The following is a 17,251-nucleotide window of genomic DNA, read 5'->3' on the forward strand; positions in this document are numbered from 1 at the left end:
ATTTATGGAAAAGTAGATAAAGCAGTAGATAAAGCTCAATCATACAGACATACATATTACAATTTCTAATGTAGTTTTTACTTTTTTGTTTGCACATTCTCATTTTATCAACTACTTGTAAGAGGCTTTTTTTTAAGATAATAAATTAGGATCAGACTTAGAAAATACCTTTGCATGTTTTCCTTGTGTGACTGTAGTTCCTCCAAGACTGGCACTCTTTTCTTTGAGAGATTTTTCATACTGTTCCTTAAGGACCTGAGCAGAAATTTTAGGGATTTCCATATAACCTGATTAAAACACAAAGCCATAAATAATATATAAATAGTAATCAGAGATTAGTAATGTGTTGCAATGTGAACGCAATCTACTGGGTTACGTGAACACCTTTATTATCCTTGGCGCTAGTTTTCTTTCCTTCCATCATTCAGAGTTGTAGTTTGGCTTTCCAAATTCCTACACCAAGGGCAATGATTTAATTCACGGTGCTGAATACATATCTAACTATTCTGGCGGAAGCACAGTGGTTTGTTGGCGCCTCACTGGCATCCGGCACCAGGGCCTAATGCCCCACCACTCTCCAGCTATGTCCTTGCTTTTTTTACAAGCAGAAGCCCATGCAACTGCATGTGCCATGTGTTGTGGATCATCATAGGAGATATGTCTGTATTAATCTAAAAATAATTTGAGGCACTGATGATGGAAGATTTCAGAAAGAAAATAAACTAAAAGTCCAGTCTCTTCTTTCTTCAGTATCTCATTGCAATGTCTTTATATTAATGATTAGTTTTCAAAGGATTTTTTTTTAAAAAGTGCAAGTCAAAAAATGATGCCATATAAAAAAGGCCATCTGAGAAATTTAATTAGGAACCCCTAAGAGTTCACCCAGTCAGACAATGTAACCCTACCAATTAGATATTGATGACTTGTCCTGAGTATAGGTCATCAATATTTACAGATGTAGAAGTGTTAAAGGGGTTATCCAAACTATAAAATATGTCCCCCAATGCCCAGGCTCCTCATATAGATTATACTTACCCCACTCCCCGGCACCTGCGTCACTCCTGATCCCTGCATGGTCGCCACAGTGGGTGATGCTAGGAAGGCTCATCCCCATCGTGGACTGCTATAGGTTGCTCCCCCATCACCGGTTGTTTTGATTTGCGATGGGGAGATGCAGAGATCAGGAGCAACACAGATGCCAGGATCAGGGGTAAATATAATCTATATGAGGGGCCCAGGCATTGGGGGGCATTTTTTATAGTATGGTGAGTTATCACTAGTGTTGATAGAGCACCATCGTGCTCGGTGGCTCGGGCCGAGCACATCGGGATGCTCGTGTGCTCGGTAGAGCACCCGAGTATAATGGAATTCAATGGGAAAACCCGAGCATTAAACCAGCCACCCCCTGCTCTGAAGAGGGGAGGGTGCCTGGTTCATAGGAAAAGGTCAGAAATTGTTGGAAACACCATCGAAATAGTTCAGGACCAGCATGGGGAGGATGTCTGGATGCATCTTGGACTCCCAGGTCGCTGCTGGGACGATGTTGTCCAAGTAGTACCCCACTTTTACAGACTGACAATAATACGCACAAAACTGAAGAAAAAATCGATTTTAGATAAAAAATTGTTAGGAAACATTCTTTCCTGTATATTTACTTGTATATAAAGTACAAGTGCTGCCAAAAATTACAAGGAAGAGGCACTCCTATACAACCTGTATATCACATAAAGGAGGGCCTCATTCACATTGTGGTACAATTGTTCATGTAGTGGGACTCCTACACTGTTAAAGCCTATGCACTAAATAAAAGGGCTGCCGTAAATTCCAAGAAACCGGCACTCCAATACACCCTTTGTTACACATAAAGGAGGGCATCATATACAGCCTTTAAAAATTATGATTGATGGCCTGCTGGTGACACTCAAAAACATTTGGAGCAAGGGCCTGCTGATCTGACCATCTAAAACATTATGGGTGAGGGCCTGCTGCCACTTTAGTGACTCTAGATAACCTGGGGCTGATCGCACATCTCTGTGGCGGCAACAATCCATTTGGATGTCTAACTTTCGATGTTATTGTCAGCGCAAACCTGGTGACTATGGGTAATGGGGAATCAGGGTTCGATTCTGGAGAGGGAGGCTGAGAAACAGCTACGGCTACCACATCCAAGCAAGGCAACAAGCGTGCAAATTACCTATTAGGTATTATTAGGTGAGGGCCTGCAGGTGATCTAACCCTGTAAAAGATTTTAGGTGCGGGCCTGCATTGAGCTGATCCTGTAATAGACTGTAGGTGAAGGCCTGCTGGTGAGCTGACAATTTAAAAAATTATATGCGAGGGCCTGCTGGTGAGATGACCCTGTAAAAAAATTATATGCGAGGGCCTGCTGGTGAGCTAACACTGTAAAAAATTATATGCGAGGGCCTGCTGGTGAGCTGACCCTGTAAAAGATTTTAGGTGCGGGCCCACTGGTGAGCTGACCCTGTAAAAGATTTTAGGTGGGGGCCTGCTGGTGAGCTGACCCTCTAAAAGGTTGTAGGTGAGGGCCTGCAGATGAGCTGACCCTGAAAAACATTATATGCAAGGGCCTTCAGGTGAGCTGATCCTGTAAAAGATTGTAGGTGAAGGCCTGCTGGTGAGCTGACCCTGTAAAACATTATATGCGAGGGCCTGCTGGTGAGCTAACCCTGTAAAACATTATATGCGAGGGCCTGCTGGTGAGCTGACCCTCTAAAAAATTATATGCGAGGGCCTGCTGGTGAGCTGACCCTGTAAAACATTGAATGCAAAGGCCTGCTGGTGAGCTGACCCTGTAAAAAATTATATTCGAGGGCCTGTTGGTGAGCTGACCCTGTAAAACATTATATGCGAGGGCCTGCTGGTGAGCTGACCCTGTAAAACATTATATGCGAGGGCCTGCTGGTGAGCTAACCCTGTAAAACATTATATGCGAGGGCCTGCTGGTGAGCTAACACTGTAAAAAATTATATGCGAGGGCCTGCTGGTGAGCTGACCCTGTAAAAGATTTTAGGTGCGGGCCCACTGGTGAGCTGACCCTGTAAAAGATTTTAGGTGGGGGCCTGCTGGTGAGCTGACCCTCTAAAAGGTTGTAGGTGAGGGCCTGCAGATGAGCTGACCCTGAAAAACATTATATGCAAGGGCCTTCAGGTGAGCTGATCCTGTAAAAGATTGTAGGTGAAGGCCTGCTGGTGAGCTGACCCTGTAAAACATTATATGCGAGGGCCTGCTGGTGACCTGACCCTGTAAAACATTATATGCGAGGGCCTGCTGGTGAGCTGACCCTCTAAAAAATTATATGCGAGGGCCTGCTGGTGAGCTGACCCTGTAAAACATTGTATGCGAAGGCCTGCTGGTGAGCTGACCCTGTAAAAAATTATATTCGAGGACCTGTTGGTGAGCTGACCCTGTAAAACATTATATGCGAGGTCCTGCTGGTGAGCTGACCCTGTAAAACATTATATGCGAGGGCCTGCTGGTGAGCTAACCCTGTAAAACATTATATGCGAGGGCCTGCTGGTGAGCTGACCCTCTAAAAAATTATATGCGAGGGCCTGTTAGTGAGCTGATCCTTTAAAAAATTATATGAGAGGGCCTGTAGCTGAGCTGACCCTGTAAAACATTATATGCGAAGGGCATATATGCGAGGGCATTATATGCGACGAATAAGCATGTGGTGATATGATGGAGGAGGATAAGGAGGATGAGAAAAAGAAGATTTAACTATATACCCTTGTTTGTGGTGGAAGGGGTGCATGGGAATACAGTGTATTTAGTACATTACAAGCAACACATTTAAAGTGTCTTTATGTTCATCAGCTTTCCTCTGGTGGAGTCGAGAAGTCATGGTCAATCCAGGCCTTGTTCATTTTTATAAGAGTCAACCTGTCAGCATTTTTAGTTGACAGGAGGATAAGCTTATCTGTTATAATGCCACCAGCAGGACTAAATACCCGCTCAGACAAAACACTGGCGACAGGGCAGGACAGCACCTCCAAGGCCTAGAGCGCCAGTTCGTGCCACGTGTCCAGCTTGGACACCCAGTAGTTGTAAGGCACTGAGGGATCATTGAGAACACTGACACGGTCTGCTATGTACTCCTTCACCATCTTCCAAAATGTTTCCCTTCTTGTGACAATAGGCCGTGCATCAGGGTGAGGGTGCTGGCGGGGTGTCATGAAACTGTCCCAGGCTTTGGAGAGTGTTGCCCTGCCTCTGTTGGAACTGCTGTGTGTTCCCCTTGTCTCCCCTCCTTGGTTGGCAAAGGAACTATGGACTCAGCCGCCAGCATTGTCAGATGGAAATGTTTGGAGCAATTTTTCAACAAGGATCTTCTGGTATTGCACTGTTTTGCTCGTCCACTCCACCACAGGAATGAGAGATGAGAAGTTTTCTTTGTATCAGGGGTCGAGAAGGTTGAACAACCAGTAATCCGTGTTGTCTAACATGTGTATAACGCGCGGGTCGCGGGAAAGGCAGTCTAACATGAAGTCAGCCATGTGTGCCAGAGTACCAACAGGCAAGACTTCACTGTCGTCATCAGGAGGATCACTCTCAATCTCCTCATCCTCTTCCTCCTCTTCTGCCCACCCACACTGAAGAGATAAAATTAAGCTTCCATGGGTACTACCCTCTGTAGCAGAGGCAACCGTCTCCTGCTCCTCCTCCTCCTATTCATCGTCCAATTCACGCTGAGAAGACAAACTGAGGGTGGTTTGGCTATCACCCTGTGTAATGTGTTCCCCAATTTCCACCTCTTCCACATGAAAAGCGTTGTCCTTAATTGTGAGCAGCGAGCATTTGAGTAGACACAGAAGTGGGATGGTTACATAGAAACATAGAATGTGTCGGCAGATAAGAACCATTTGGCCCATCTAGTCTGCCCAATATATCTGAATCCTATGAATAGTCCCTGGCCCTATCCTATATGAAGGATAGCCTTATGCCTATCCCATGCATGCTTAAACTCCTTCACTGTATTTGCAGCTACCACTTCTGCAGGAAGGCTATTCCATGCATCCACTACTCTCTCAGTAAAGTAATACTTCCTTATATTACTTTTAAACCTTTGCCCCTCTAATTTAAAACTGTGTCCTCTTGTGATAGTTTTTCTTCTTTTAAATATGCTCTCCTCCTTTACCGAGTTGATTCCCTTTATGTATTTAAAAGTTTCTATCATATCCCCTCTGTCTCTTCTTTCTTCCAAGCTATACATATTAAGGTCCTTTAACCTTTCCTGGTAAGTTTTATCCTGCAATCCATGTACTAGTTTAGTAGCTCTTCTCTGAACTCTCTCTAGAGTATCTATATCCTTCTGGAGATATGGCCTCCAGTACTGCGCACAATACTCCAAGTGAGGTCTCACCAGTGTTCTGTACAGCGGCATAAGCACTTCACTTTTTCTACTGCTTATACCTCTCCCTATACATCCAAGCATTCTGCTGGCATTTCGTGCTGCTCTATTACATTGTCTTCCCACCTTTAAGTCTTCTGAAATAATTACTCCTAAATCCCTTTCCTCAGATACTGAGGTCAGGACTGTGTCAAATATTCTATATTCTGCCCTTGGGTTTTTACGCCCCAGGTGCATTATCTTGCACTTATCCACATTTCAGTTGCCAGAGTTCTGACCATTCTTCTAGTTTTCCTAAATCCTTTTCCATTTGGCGTTTCCCTCCAGGAACATCAACCCTGTTACATATCTTTGTGTCATCAGCAAAAAGACAAACCTTACCATCGAGGCTTTTTGCAATATCACTTATGAAGATATTAAACAAAATTGGTCCCAGTACAGATCCCTGTGGAACCCCACTGGTAACATGACCTTGTTTTGAATGTTCTCCATTGACTACAACCCTCTGTTGTCTGTCACTCAGCCACTGCCTAATCCACTCAACAATATGGGAGTCCATGCTCAATGACTGCAGTTTATTGATAAGTCTTCTATGTTGGACAGTGTCAAAAGCCTTACTAAAATCTAGATATGCGATGTCTACTGCACCTCCACCGTCTATTATTTTAGTCACCCAGTCAAAAAAATTTATAAGATTTGTTTGACATGATCTCCCTGAAGTAAACCCATGTTGTTTTTCATCTTGCAATCCATGGTATTTTATATGTTCCACAATCCTATCCTTTAATAGGGTTTCCATACTATTGATGTCAGACTCACTGGTCTATAGTTGCTCGATTCCTCCCTACTACCTTTCTTGTGAATGGGCACGACATTTGCCAATTTCCAATCTTCCGGGACGACTCCTGTTACTAATGATTGGTTAAATAAATCTGTTAACGGTTTTGCCAGCTCACCACTAAGCTCTTTTAATAATTTTGGGTGTATCTCATCAGGCCCCTGTGACTTATTTGTCTTCACTTTAGACAGCAAACTTAGAACATCTTCCTCTGTAAAGACACATGCATCAAACGATTTATTAGTCATCCTTTCTAGTGGAGGTCCTTCTCCTTCTTTTTCTTTTGTAAAAACTGAACAGAAGTATTCATTAAGGCAGTCGGCTAGCCCTTTATTCTCGTCTACATACCTTCCGTCTTTTGTTTTTAATTTAGTTATTCCTTGTTTTAATTTCCTTTTTTCATTTATATATCTGAAGAATGTCTTATCCCCTTTTTTCATAGACTGAGCTAGTTTTTCTTCTGCCTGCGCTTTAGAAGTTCTTATAACTTGCTTGGCCTCTTTCTGCCTAATCTTGTAGATTTCCTTATCTTCATTGCTCTGGTTTTTTTTATAATTACAAAATGCTAGCTTTTTATTTTTAATGATTTGGGCCACTTCTGCTGAGTACCACAGTGGTCTCTTCCTTTTTTTGCTTTTACTGACAAGTCTAATGCAATTTTCTGTTGCCTTCAATAATGCACCTTTTAAGTAGTCCCATTTCTCCTGGACTCCATGTAATCCGTTCCAGTCTGATAAGGACTCATTTATGACTAATTTCATTTTTGAAAAGTCAGTTTTTCTAAAATCTAAAACTTTTGTTTTTGTGTGGTGGGACTCTTTCACAGTTCTTATATTAAACCACACTGACTGGTGATCACTAGATCCCAAGGTTTCGCCTACAATGACATCATATACCGAATCCCCATTTGTGAATACCAAATCCAAAATGGCCTCCCTCCGGGTTGGCTCCTCAACCACTTGTTGTAGAGATAACCCCAGTAGGGAATTTAGAATATCTGTACTCCTGGTAGAACTTGCTATTTTGGTTTTCCAGTTTATATCTGGAAGATTGAAATCTCCCATAATGATAACTTCTCCTTTCATTGTCATTTTAGCTATTTCTTCAACTAGTAGATCATCTAGTTCTTTAACTTGACCAGGTGGTCTATATATCACACCTACACGAGTTACTGCATGATTAGCAAACTGCAACGTAACCCAAACTGACTCTATGTTGGCCTCACCAACTTGTATTAGGTTAGATTTAATGCTATCTTTCACATACAGGGCCACTCCTCCTCCTTTCTTGCCTTCTCTGTCTCTTCTGTATAAAGAGTACCCTGGTATGGTTATGTCCCAGTCATTTCTTTCATTAAACCATGTCTCCGTAACAGCCACTAAATCTACATTCTCAGATGCCATTATTGACCCAAGTTCATTGATTCTTTTGACCTAAACTGCGAGCATTTGTAGACAGGACTCTGAGCTTATCATTTCTTAACCTCTGTGCTTCTGACCTGTGTTATTGGACACATGTTGGTGTAAGTCGGGCACGTTGAAAAATAGTGGCGGCTGGGGACTGCGTAAAGCAGGATGACCCCCGACATCAGGCTGCGGAAGGCCTCAGTGTCTACAAGCCTAAATGGCAACATTTCCAGGGCCAGTAATTTGGAAAGCTGCGCATTTAATGCTATGGCCTGTGGGTGGGTGGCTGGGTATTTTCGCTTGCGTTCAAAGGCCTTCGATAAGGACAATTGGACACTGCGCTGGGACACGGAAGTGGATGTGGTCGCTGATGGTGCTTGCGAAGGTCCAGGTGCAGGGCGGGAGGCATCCAGGCTCGGCCAAGTACCGCCATGTGCCGAGCATCAAGATGCTCGAGCCAAACAGGTGTTTGGCCAAGCATGTTTGATCATCACTAGTTATCACATCTAGTGACTGTTAACTCTGCTACATCTGTAAGTCCTGTATAACTCCTTTAAAGGGCCCTGTCAATCAAAGCGCAGAGGGCGCGGCAGTTGCAGAGAGAGCAGAGCGTCTAGGTGTAATGGTAATGCTTCCTTTGCTCCTAGAGGCTTATTTGCATATATTAAAACATCATTTTTGTCACATATATGAACATGGGACTATCACAGATGCCTTCAGCTGCCAAGTGCACATGCAACAAGTCAGCAAGTGTCATAGGTACATATCTGTTGACAAATGAAGGATTATAAGGGCACTTTTTGGGCACCGCAGTGTATAACACATATCTCCTTTCCTTTTCAGTTCTTTCCTATGCCATATCAAAGTTTCTGAAATTCCAGCTTTTGACATTTATATATGAAATATCCTGGTGATTAGTTTTAATTGTACAATGTGTCCCGGATGTCTAATGCCATTTATTGTCCTGCACTCTTGCTTTCACAATAATATTCCCTGGTGGCTAGTGCTTGGCAGAGATCCTGGATGCAGTTTGCTGTGAGATTTCTCCCTAGACTTATGTCTAATTCTGGAGATAGATGAAGTCTTTAGTGCTCTTCGCATGCCTTCCTTCACTCTGAACAACTTTATGCACAAACCTCGACAAAATGATCCCTAAAATGATGACACAAATCTGGATGCAGACAATTTTTGCATTCATAAACTTCTCACAAAGAATGAAGGCACTGAATTTACTGGGGATGTGGCAACACTTTTAAAGATGTTGTCCAAGTTATATATATGTGTGTATATATATATATATATATATATATATACATATACAGTTGCAAGAAAAAGTATGTGAACCCTTTGGAATGATATGGATTTCTGTACAAATTGGTCATAAAATGTGATCAGATCTTCATCTAAGTCAATAGACAATCACAGTCTGCTTAAATTAATAGCACACAAATAATTAAATGTTGCCATGTTTTTATTGAACACACCATGTAAACATTCACAGTGCAGGTGGAAAAAGTATGTGAACCCCTAGACTAATGACAACTCCAAGAGCTAATTGGAGTGAGGTGTCAGCCAACTGGAGTCCAATCAATGAGATGAGATTGGAGGTGTTGGTTACAGCTGCCCTGCCCTATAAAAAACAAACACCAGTTCTGGGTTTGCTTTTCACAAGAAGCATTGCCTGATGTGAATGATGCCTCGCACAAAAGAGCTCTCAGAAGACCTACGATTAAGAATTGTTGACTTGCATAAAGCTGGAAAGAGTTATAAAAGTATCTCCAAAAGCCTTGCTGTTCATCAGTCCACAGTAAGACAAATTGTCTATAAATGGAGAAAGTTCAGAACTGCGGCTGCTCTCCCTAGGAGTGTCCGTCCTGTAAAGATGACTGCAAGAGCACAGCGCAGACTGCTCAATGAGGTGAAGAAGAATCCTAGAGTGTCAGCTAAAGACTTACAAAAGTCTCTGGCATATGCTAACATCCCTGTTAGCGAATCTACGATATGTAAAACACTAAACAAGAATGGATTTCATGAGAGGATACCACAGAGGAAGCCACTGCTGTCTAAAAAAAACATTACTGCACATTTACAGTTTGCACAAGAGCACCTGGATGTTCCCCAGCAGTACTGGCAAAATATTCTGTGGACAGAGTAGGTGAACACTATGTGTGGAGAAAAGGAGGCACAGCACACCAACATCAAAACCTCATCCCAACTGTGAAGTATGGTGGTGGGGGCATGATGGTTTGGGGCTGCTTTGCTGCATCAGGGCCTGGACAGATTGCTATCATCAAAGGAAAAATGAATTCCCAAGTTTATCAAGACATTTTGCAGGAGAACTTAAGGCCATCTGTCCACCAGCTGAAGCTCAACAGAAGATGGGTGTTGCAACAGGACGATGACCCAAAGCATAGAAGTAAATCAACAACAGAATGGCTTAAACAGAAGAAAATACGCCTTCTGGAGTGGCCTAGTCAGAGTCCTCAACCCGATTGACATGCTGTGTCATGACCTCAAGAAAGTGATTCACACCAGACATCCCAAGAATATTGCTGAACTGAAACAGTTCTGTAAAGAGGAATGGTCAAGAATTACTCCTGACCGTTGTTCACTTCTGATCTGCAACTACAGGAAATGTTTGGTTGAAGTTATTTTTTGTGTGTTATTAGTTTAAGCAGACTGTGATTGTTTATTGTTGTTACTTAGATGAAGATCAGATCACATTTTATGACCAATTTGTGTAGAAATTCATATCATTCCAAAGGGTTCACATACTTTTTCTTGCAACTATATATCTTACAATGTGCCATAGAATACACTTCAGCACATAGAGCCTGAAGGATGACGTCAGGGGTCACATGCCGAAGCACGATCATTTGGATGAAGACAGTACATGACAAAAGTACTTTTATCATGTACTGTCTTCATCTAAATGATCAGGTTTCGGCACGTGACCCCCAACGTCATCCTTCAGGCTCTATGTGCTGACGTTTCGTGTACGAGCTAATCCCAGCCTGAGGGAGTGGCCCAGCTCTGTATCAGAAAAGTCAGAGCCTGTGTACCCGCTTCCTTTCTCTCTCTCTCTGTGTCTAGCTGCCGGCCGGCTCCTGTGAGGGATTGCGCATGAGGGATCCTTACCAGGCAGCCGTGTAAAATCCTGTGTGCCGTGTGAGTCCTGTCAGATGCAGGTGATCGGACCCCAAAGCCACCCCCCATGACCAGACACCCAAAAGTAAAGCTATGTCCATATTAGAACATATACATAGATATCTGTATATATATATATATATATATATATATATATATATTGTGAGACAGTGACAGGTCTCACTCAGGTTTGAGGCAAGGAAGGGGTGGATAGTGCGGTCCACACCCCTGTTCCACCACAGGTGAGAGAAGCTGGAGGTAATCAGCCTGGCATAAGGCACCTCCCAGAGTGTCAGAAAGGGGGGAGTGTGTTACCTGTAGACAGAGGCCTGGAGGCTCTGTCTGTGTGGTCTCAGCTGGGCAAGGCTGAGGGACCACAAGGCTGGGAGATAGCCTGGAGTTGGGGGACGCAGCGACGCCTGGGAGGGCCGCAGGGCCATAGTCAGGCAGGCTACTGAGCCCCAATCCCCCACAAGAAATACTGAACTGGAGACAGTGGGCGTACTGTGCTCTGTACAGCCAGGAGGCTGTGGGACATTGGCTGACAAAAGCCGCATGAGTTCACAGGGTGTGAACTGGGACTTAGGTGAGTCAGGAAACTTTATGTTTAGTTAGAGCCTGGACGGGCAAGTGTTTATTATTTTGTCATTTTATTGTTGCTGGTCTTGAACAATAAATGCACTGTTTGGACCTGAAACCTGGTGTCCTAAAGGTGTATCTATGAGAATGACCCCCGGTGAAGAGCTAACCCCCCACAATATATATATATATATATACAGAGATATATATTATCTCTCTCTCTATATATATATATATATATATATATATATATATATATATGTTTATACACACACAGCAGTATACAGGACCGGAGTATATAGTGTGTGTGTATATACAGTGAGGAACAGAAGTATTTGAACACCCTGCAATTTTGCAAGTTCTCCCACTTAGTAATCATGGAGGGGTCTGAAATTTACATTGTAGGTGCATTACCACTCTGAGAGACAGAATTGAAAAAAAAAAAATCAGGAAATCACATTGTATGATTTTTAAAGAATTTATTTGTCTTGCAATGCTGAGGAAGTATTTGAACACCTGAGAAACAGCAAGAATTCTGCCTCTCAAAGACCTGTTACTGTGCCTTTAAAAAGTCCACCTCTACTCCACTCATTAATCTAACTTAGTAGCACCTGTCTGAGCTCTTTAAAGACCCCTGTCCACCCCACAGTCAGCCAGACACCAACTGCTACCATGGGCAAGACCAAAGAGCTGTCAAAAGACACCAGAGACAAAATTGTGGACCTCCACAAGGCTGGAAAGGGCTACGTTGCAATTGTCAAGCAGCTTGGTGAAAATAGATCAACTGTTGGAGCATTTGTTAGAAAATGGAAGAGGCTAAAGATGACTGTCAGTCTCCCTCGGACTGGGGCTCCATGCAAGATCTCACCTCGTGGGGTATCACTGATGATAAGAAAGGTGAGGAATCAGCCCAGAACTACAAGGGAGGAGCTGGTCAATGACATAATGAGAGCTGGGACCACAGTTTCAAAGGTCACTGTCGGTAGAACACTACGCCGTCATGATTTCAAATCATGAATTGCACAGAAGGTTGCCCTGCTCAACATGTCCAGGCCCGTCTGAAGTTTGTCAATGACCATCTGGATGATCCAGAGTAGTGTTGAGTGTCAATATTCAAATAGCGAATATTATTCGCGAATATTGCAACTTCGAGAATTCGTGAATATTTCTAATATAGTGCTATATATTCGTTATAGCGAATATTCGTCATTTTTTCCCATCTGAACAAATGATTCCTCCCTGCTTCTTGCTTGTGGGCCAATGAGTCATTGGCCCACAAGCAACTTAAGCAGGGAGAAATCATTAAGGCTTTGGATGGAAAAAAAAATACGAATATTCAAAAAAACGAATATATAGCACTAAAGCGAATATATTCATTTTTTAGAATATTTGTCATTTTTTTTTAATCCTGTACAGTTGTTCCGGAATACTCCTCCCCGTCATCATGGAAACGCCTGGTGGTTAGAATATACCATTGGATCTGAGTTTTCACGAGGAAGATCGTGAAAACTCAGATCCGATGGTATATTCTAACCACCAGGCGTTCCCATAGTGACGGGGACGCTTGTCGGGGAGGAGTATGCGAATATAATGAGGCAGTAAGGTGCCTAGAGGGGCGTTATTTTCCTTTAAAAGGTGCCCAGGAACGCCCTCGAGTGCACAGGTCCGCCCCCCCCTTACAGAGCCCAAGCACGCCCCTCTCTTCTCTTATACACTAAGCCCCAGCCTTGCCATTGCTGTCACGCCCCCCATCCCAGTTATGTTGCTAGTATCCGATAACCCCGCCTACCATTTCCCTTCAGTTTCACCAACAGACACCTGTTATATCAAAAAACCTTGCCTCGTTAAAAAACCTAACACCGGCGCCTGCGCTCTTAACTGAGGGCATCAGCCTCAACTGTTTCACTGGGCATGCGCCGAGCCCAGTGATGTTTTTGGTGCATGCCCAGTGAAACAGTTGAGGCTGATGCCCCCAGTTAACCTGGAAGAGCGCAGGCGCGGCACAGTTCAGTCCTGTGACTGTTGTTGAAGATGAAGGGAAAGGGCAGGCTGGGTTATTGGCTACTAGCAATGTAACCAGGATGGGGTGGGGGCATGACAGCAATGGCAAGGCTGGGGGCATAGTGTATGAGAGAGAAGATATAGGCATAGTATATATCCAGCAGTATACAGGACAGGAGTATATAGTATATATATATATCCAGCAGTAACAGGACAGGAGTATATAGTATATATATACACACAGACAGCAGTATACAGGACAATGGAAGCAATGGAAGCGTTGCCAGGGCCCTATTAATCAAAGTGCCATGGGTGTGGCAGTTGCAGAGAGAGCAGAGCCTCTAGGTGTAATGGTAACGCCCCCGTTGCTCCTAAAGGCTAATTTGCATATATTAAAACATAATTTTTCTCAGTAATGCGGGCACATATGAACATGGGACCAACACAGATGCCTTCAGCTGCCAAGCGCACACGCAACAGGGCCGCCAGTTTCATAGGTACAAATCTACTTTAAAATGCACAGCATGTCAATTTCTGATGCAGAAAGGGTATGGATTTTTCGTTGGCTTTCTCCATCGAATACAATGAAGGAAAATAAATCTGCAGATTTTGCTGTAGATTACCTACACTTGTTTAAAAAGCAGTATACTAACCTTGGCAATCCCTTGGTGCTCCTGTGGTGATGCCTACTTGGTCCCCGCCTGCATCTCTTATCCTGACCTCCAGCAATAGCATGCATCGACATATGACGGCTGCAGTCGATCACAGGCCACAGCTGTCACATGTGTTGACATCATTGCTGGAGGAAATACAAGGCTGCTTTCTTCCAGGGCAGGACTCCTCTGGTAGAGTCTGGTACTGCAGTTCAAAACCAAGGAAATCAAGGGGGCTGAGATGCAATACCAGACACAACCTTTGGAAAGGCATGATATTTTTGGAAGAGTGCAGTCAATCCCTTTAACATGAAACCGAGAACATTACAATGACTAGTTCTCTGAAGGTGCTGGTTCTCCTGGATGAGATCCAGTTGGTAGGGAGTTTTTAAGGTAATGCCCAATGGGAAAAGCAAGCAAAACAGCTATCCCCAAAAAGAAAGGAAACTGTCTCTCTAGTGCCACCTATAGGCTGCCACCCAGTAAGTAAATGTCCAAAATCTTAAAAAACCTTGAAGCATGAAGGAGTAAACAAGGGAAGGAAGGCATGCAGGGAAATAAGGTAGGAAGGAAAGAATAGAGGAAAATATGGAAGGAAGGAATGAATGGAGGGAAATAAGGAAGGAGGGAGGTGTAAGCTGTGTACCGGAGTGGGCTCCCCAGGATACAGCGAAGTCGCAAACAAGGAAAACGACTCTGACACCAGCTCTTGCAGAACAGACTTTGTTTTACTGTCACGGGATATCAAACACACTCCCAAATGCAGTGAACATTAAATTAGATTACATACACTCAGCTCGGGGGTTGAGACCCCTGTGTCGCACAGCACGGCGACCTACGATAGTACCCGGAAAACACTTGCGCAATTTACCTACTGCGAGCTAACTCTGCCTCGCCATACCTGTTATTGCCCTGAAGAACAGGATCAATTGTGTGTGTGTGAGATACAGGCTAGCCCGTGGTGTGACACAGCAGCTTACAATCTTACCAGACTATACAGTACTATCCCCCTCCCTTTTCCCAAACTGTCATGTAGCACGTGCCTAATATATATCACTCCCGATAACCACGCTGGAGTAACTGGAGATTATGGTGAAGTCCTCTCTGTTCTCCGGAGCGAACTAAAACTTTAACTGATAAGTCCTTGTGATAAACAAGCAACAATTCTTGGTAGCCTGCCAGTCAGCAACACTAACTAACTACCGGCAGGTTTGATCTCAGTCTCTAGTATTTAGGCGCCAATCTTATATTGAGGTGCGTGCATGCTCTGTCTTACCGACCCGAGTCTGCTCTGCCTCAGCTGGTGACTGCGAATTGAACAAAGGCTGATCCAACACACTTGCGATAGCGCAGGGTCCGTTGCTTTGCTCTTCAACTCTCATCAGTGACTCTGGCAGCTGTACTTCTTCTCCTGGATGGGATCCGGGTTCTTGACCCAATAAGCTTCTCACTTGGCTGCAGTCCTGGTCGCAAAAGGGTGACTCCACGATTGGATGTTAATGGATTTTTACTCTCACACACTTTTCCAGTCGGCAACTAAGATGGACGCCAGATTCCTTCCTCTAGACACACAGCTCCACCTCTTATGAATATTCAAATCTGAGCAGTCTGTTTAGTTGCGTGGGGAAACAGCGGCCTCTTTTGACCAAACAGCAAAATAACAGTGTTCATGCAATAAGAGCTGTTTCACAATCTCACATGCCACCCCACTAGAGGTTGTATTCATCGGCAACCCTTCCCATTCAAACTTATCCTGTGCATATCACTGTGGGGGCACCCCAGTGTTGGCCCTGGTTCACCTTCACAGAGAGAGAGGCTCAGAAGCGCTGGGGATGTTAGGCACATCTGCTGTGGGAGGAGCTACTAATTGTTCGGCATTTTCACTGGGGAGCAAACTTGCCACAGTTGGCGCCTCGGCGGGTACCGGGGCAGGGTCAACTAACCATTCCTCCTCTTCCTCCTTTAAGGGGATTTCCTATGTACCCTGAGCATTAGGAGTGATTTCCTCCATGCAAACTGGCTCATCAAAATTACAACATCTCAACATGCTACAGTGTAAGTTTCATGAGGGCCCCACAGTCCCTATTGGTTCTACCTCATATACTGGGATGACAGGGTCTTCCCTCCTTTTTACCGTGTATGGGACTTTAACCATCACTCGATCACCCGGGACATACCCATTCCTCTGCACTGGTCTTGGGTTAGGGTGTACCACTTGTCTCAGGCGTTCTCCCACAACCTTGTGGACTGCTCTCAGCCGGCAGCAGTGCTCTTGCACCCATGCGGTGGTACTTCTCATGGTTGTTCCATCGGGTTAGGCATGTGGAGGTCTTCCATCTTCCGTCCGGCTCTCCCAAACTAGAGCATATGTGGGGAGTATCCGGTGGTACTGTGTACTCTGTTGTTATAGGCCCACATCAGTCCATGTAGGTATTTTTGGCTATCTTCCAGAGTCCGCAGCACTGGAGCAAAGTGGGGTTGAAGCGTTCGCACGCCCCGTTTCCTTGAGGGTGATACGGGGTGATGTGGGAGCGTTCGATTCCATACAGCTGGTCCAGTTCTTTCATAAGAGTACCCTGGAAACATGCCCCCTGGTCTGAATGTATTCTCCGTGGACACCCGAACACCTGTATAAAGTGTTTGCAGACTGCTTCGGCGGCCAACTCTGCTGTCTTTTCTCTGGTAGGTACAGCCACTGCATACTTTGTGAAATGGTCTGTCATGACTAGACAGTACAAGTGTCCCGAGGTAGAGTATCCAATCTGCACATAATCGATCATAAGAAGCTTTAGTGGCACTGAAGTCCGGATGGCCTGGACAGGATCCTGCTGTTCAGTACTCTTGTTCAGCCCACAGGGCCGAAACTTAAAAAAGGCCTCGGCCACCATGTCTGCCAGATCTGGACAGTATACCAGCCGTTAGAGCCTCTTGAACGTTTTGTATCTCCCGAAATGGGCGCCCCTCTCATGGGCTTCCCGGGTGGCCTCCGGTCCCAATGACATGGGGATGACAATCTGTTGCTGGTACTGCAGCTCTGACTGTAAGTATATGGTCTGAAACAAGAGGCCCAGGGTAACAGTCAGCTTATCCCACTGCCCCAACAACTTTTGGCCTTCTGGAGTCAGATGGGCCAGCTCTTCTGGCCGAGGACAGGTCTTGGTCCGGACCCATTCTCTCAATTTCCACAGGTCCTGGCAGCCATTCTGGACTCGCTCACAGTCAGCCAACGTCTTTCCGAACACCATAGACATCCCGG

The 17,251-nt window shown here is 44.5% G+C and overlaps 1 protein-coding gene across 3 annotated transcripts in view; it reads right to left on the minus strand.

The window, feature by feature from the left end:
• XIRP2 (xin actin binding repeat containing 2) overlaps window positions 1–17,251 on the minus strand; it is a 359,651-nt gene that overhangs the window by 25,518 nt on the left and 316,882 nt on the right. For all 3 annotated transcript variants that reach the window (XM_040440977.1, XM_040440978.1, XM_040440979.1), the window contains one exon: window positions 169–287. In XM_040440977.1, coding sequence (XP_040296911.1) covers window positions 169–287 — 119 coding nt within the window. The remainder of the gene's footprint in view (window positions 1–168; window positions 288–17,251) is intronic.

This window comes from Bufo bufo, chromosome 7 (assembly GCF_905171765.1).
Source record: "Bufo bufo chromosome 7, aBufBuf1.1, whole genome shotgun sequence".
NCBI classification, from domain to species: domain Eukaryota; kingdom Metazoa; phylum Chordata; class Amphibia; order Anura; family Bufonidae; genus Bufo; species Bufo bufo.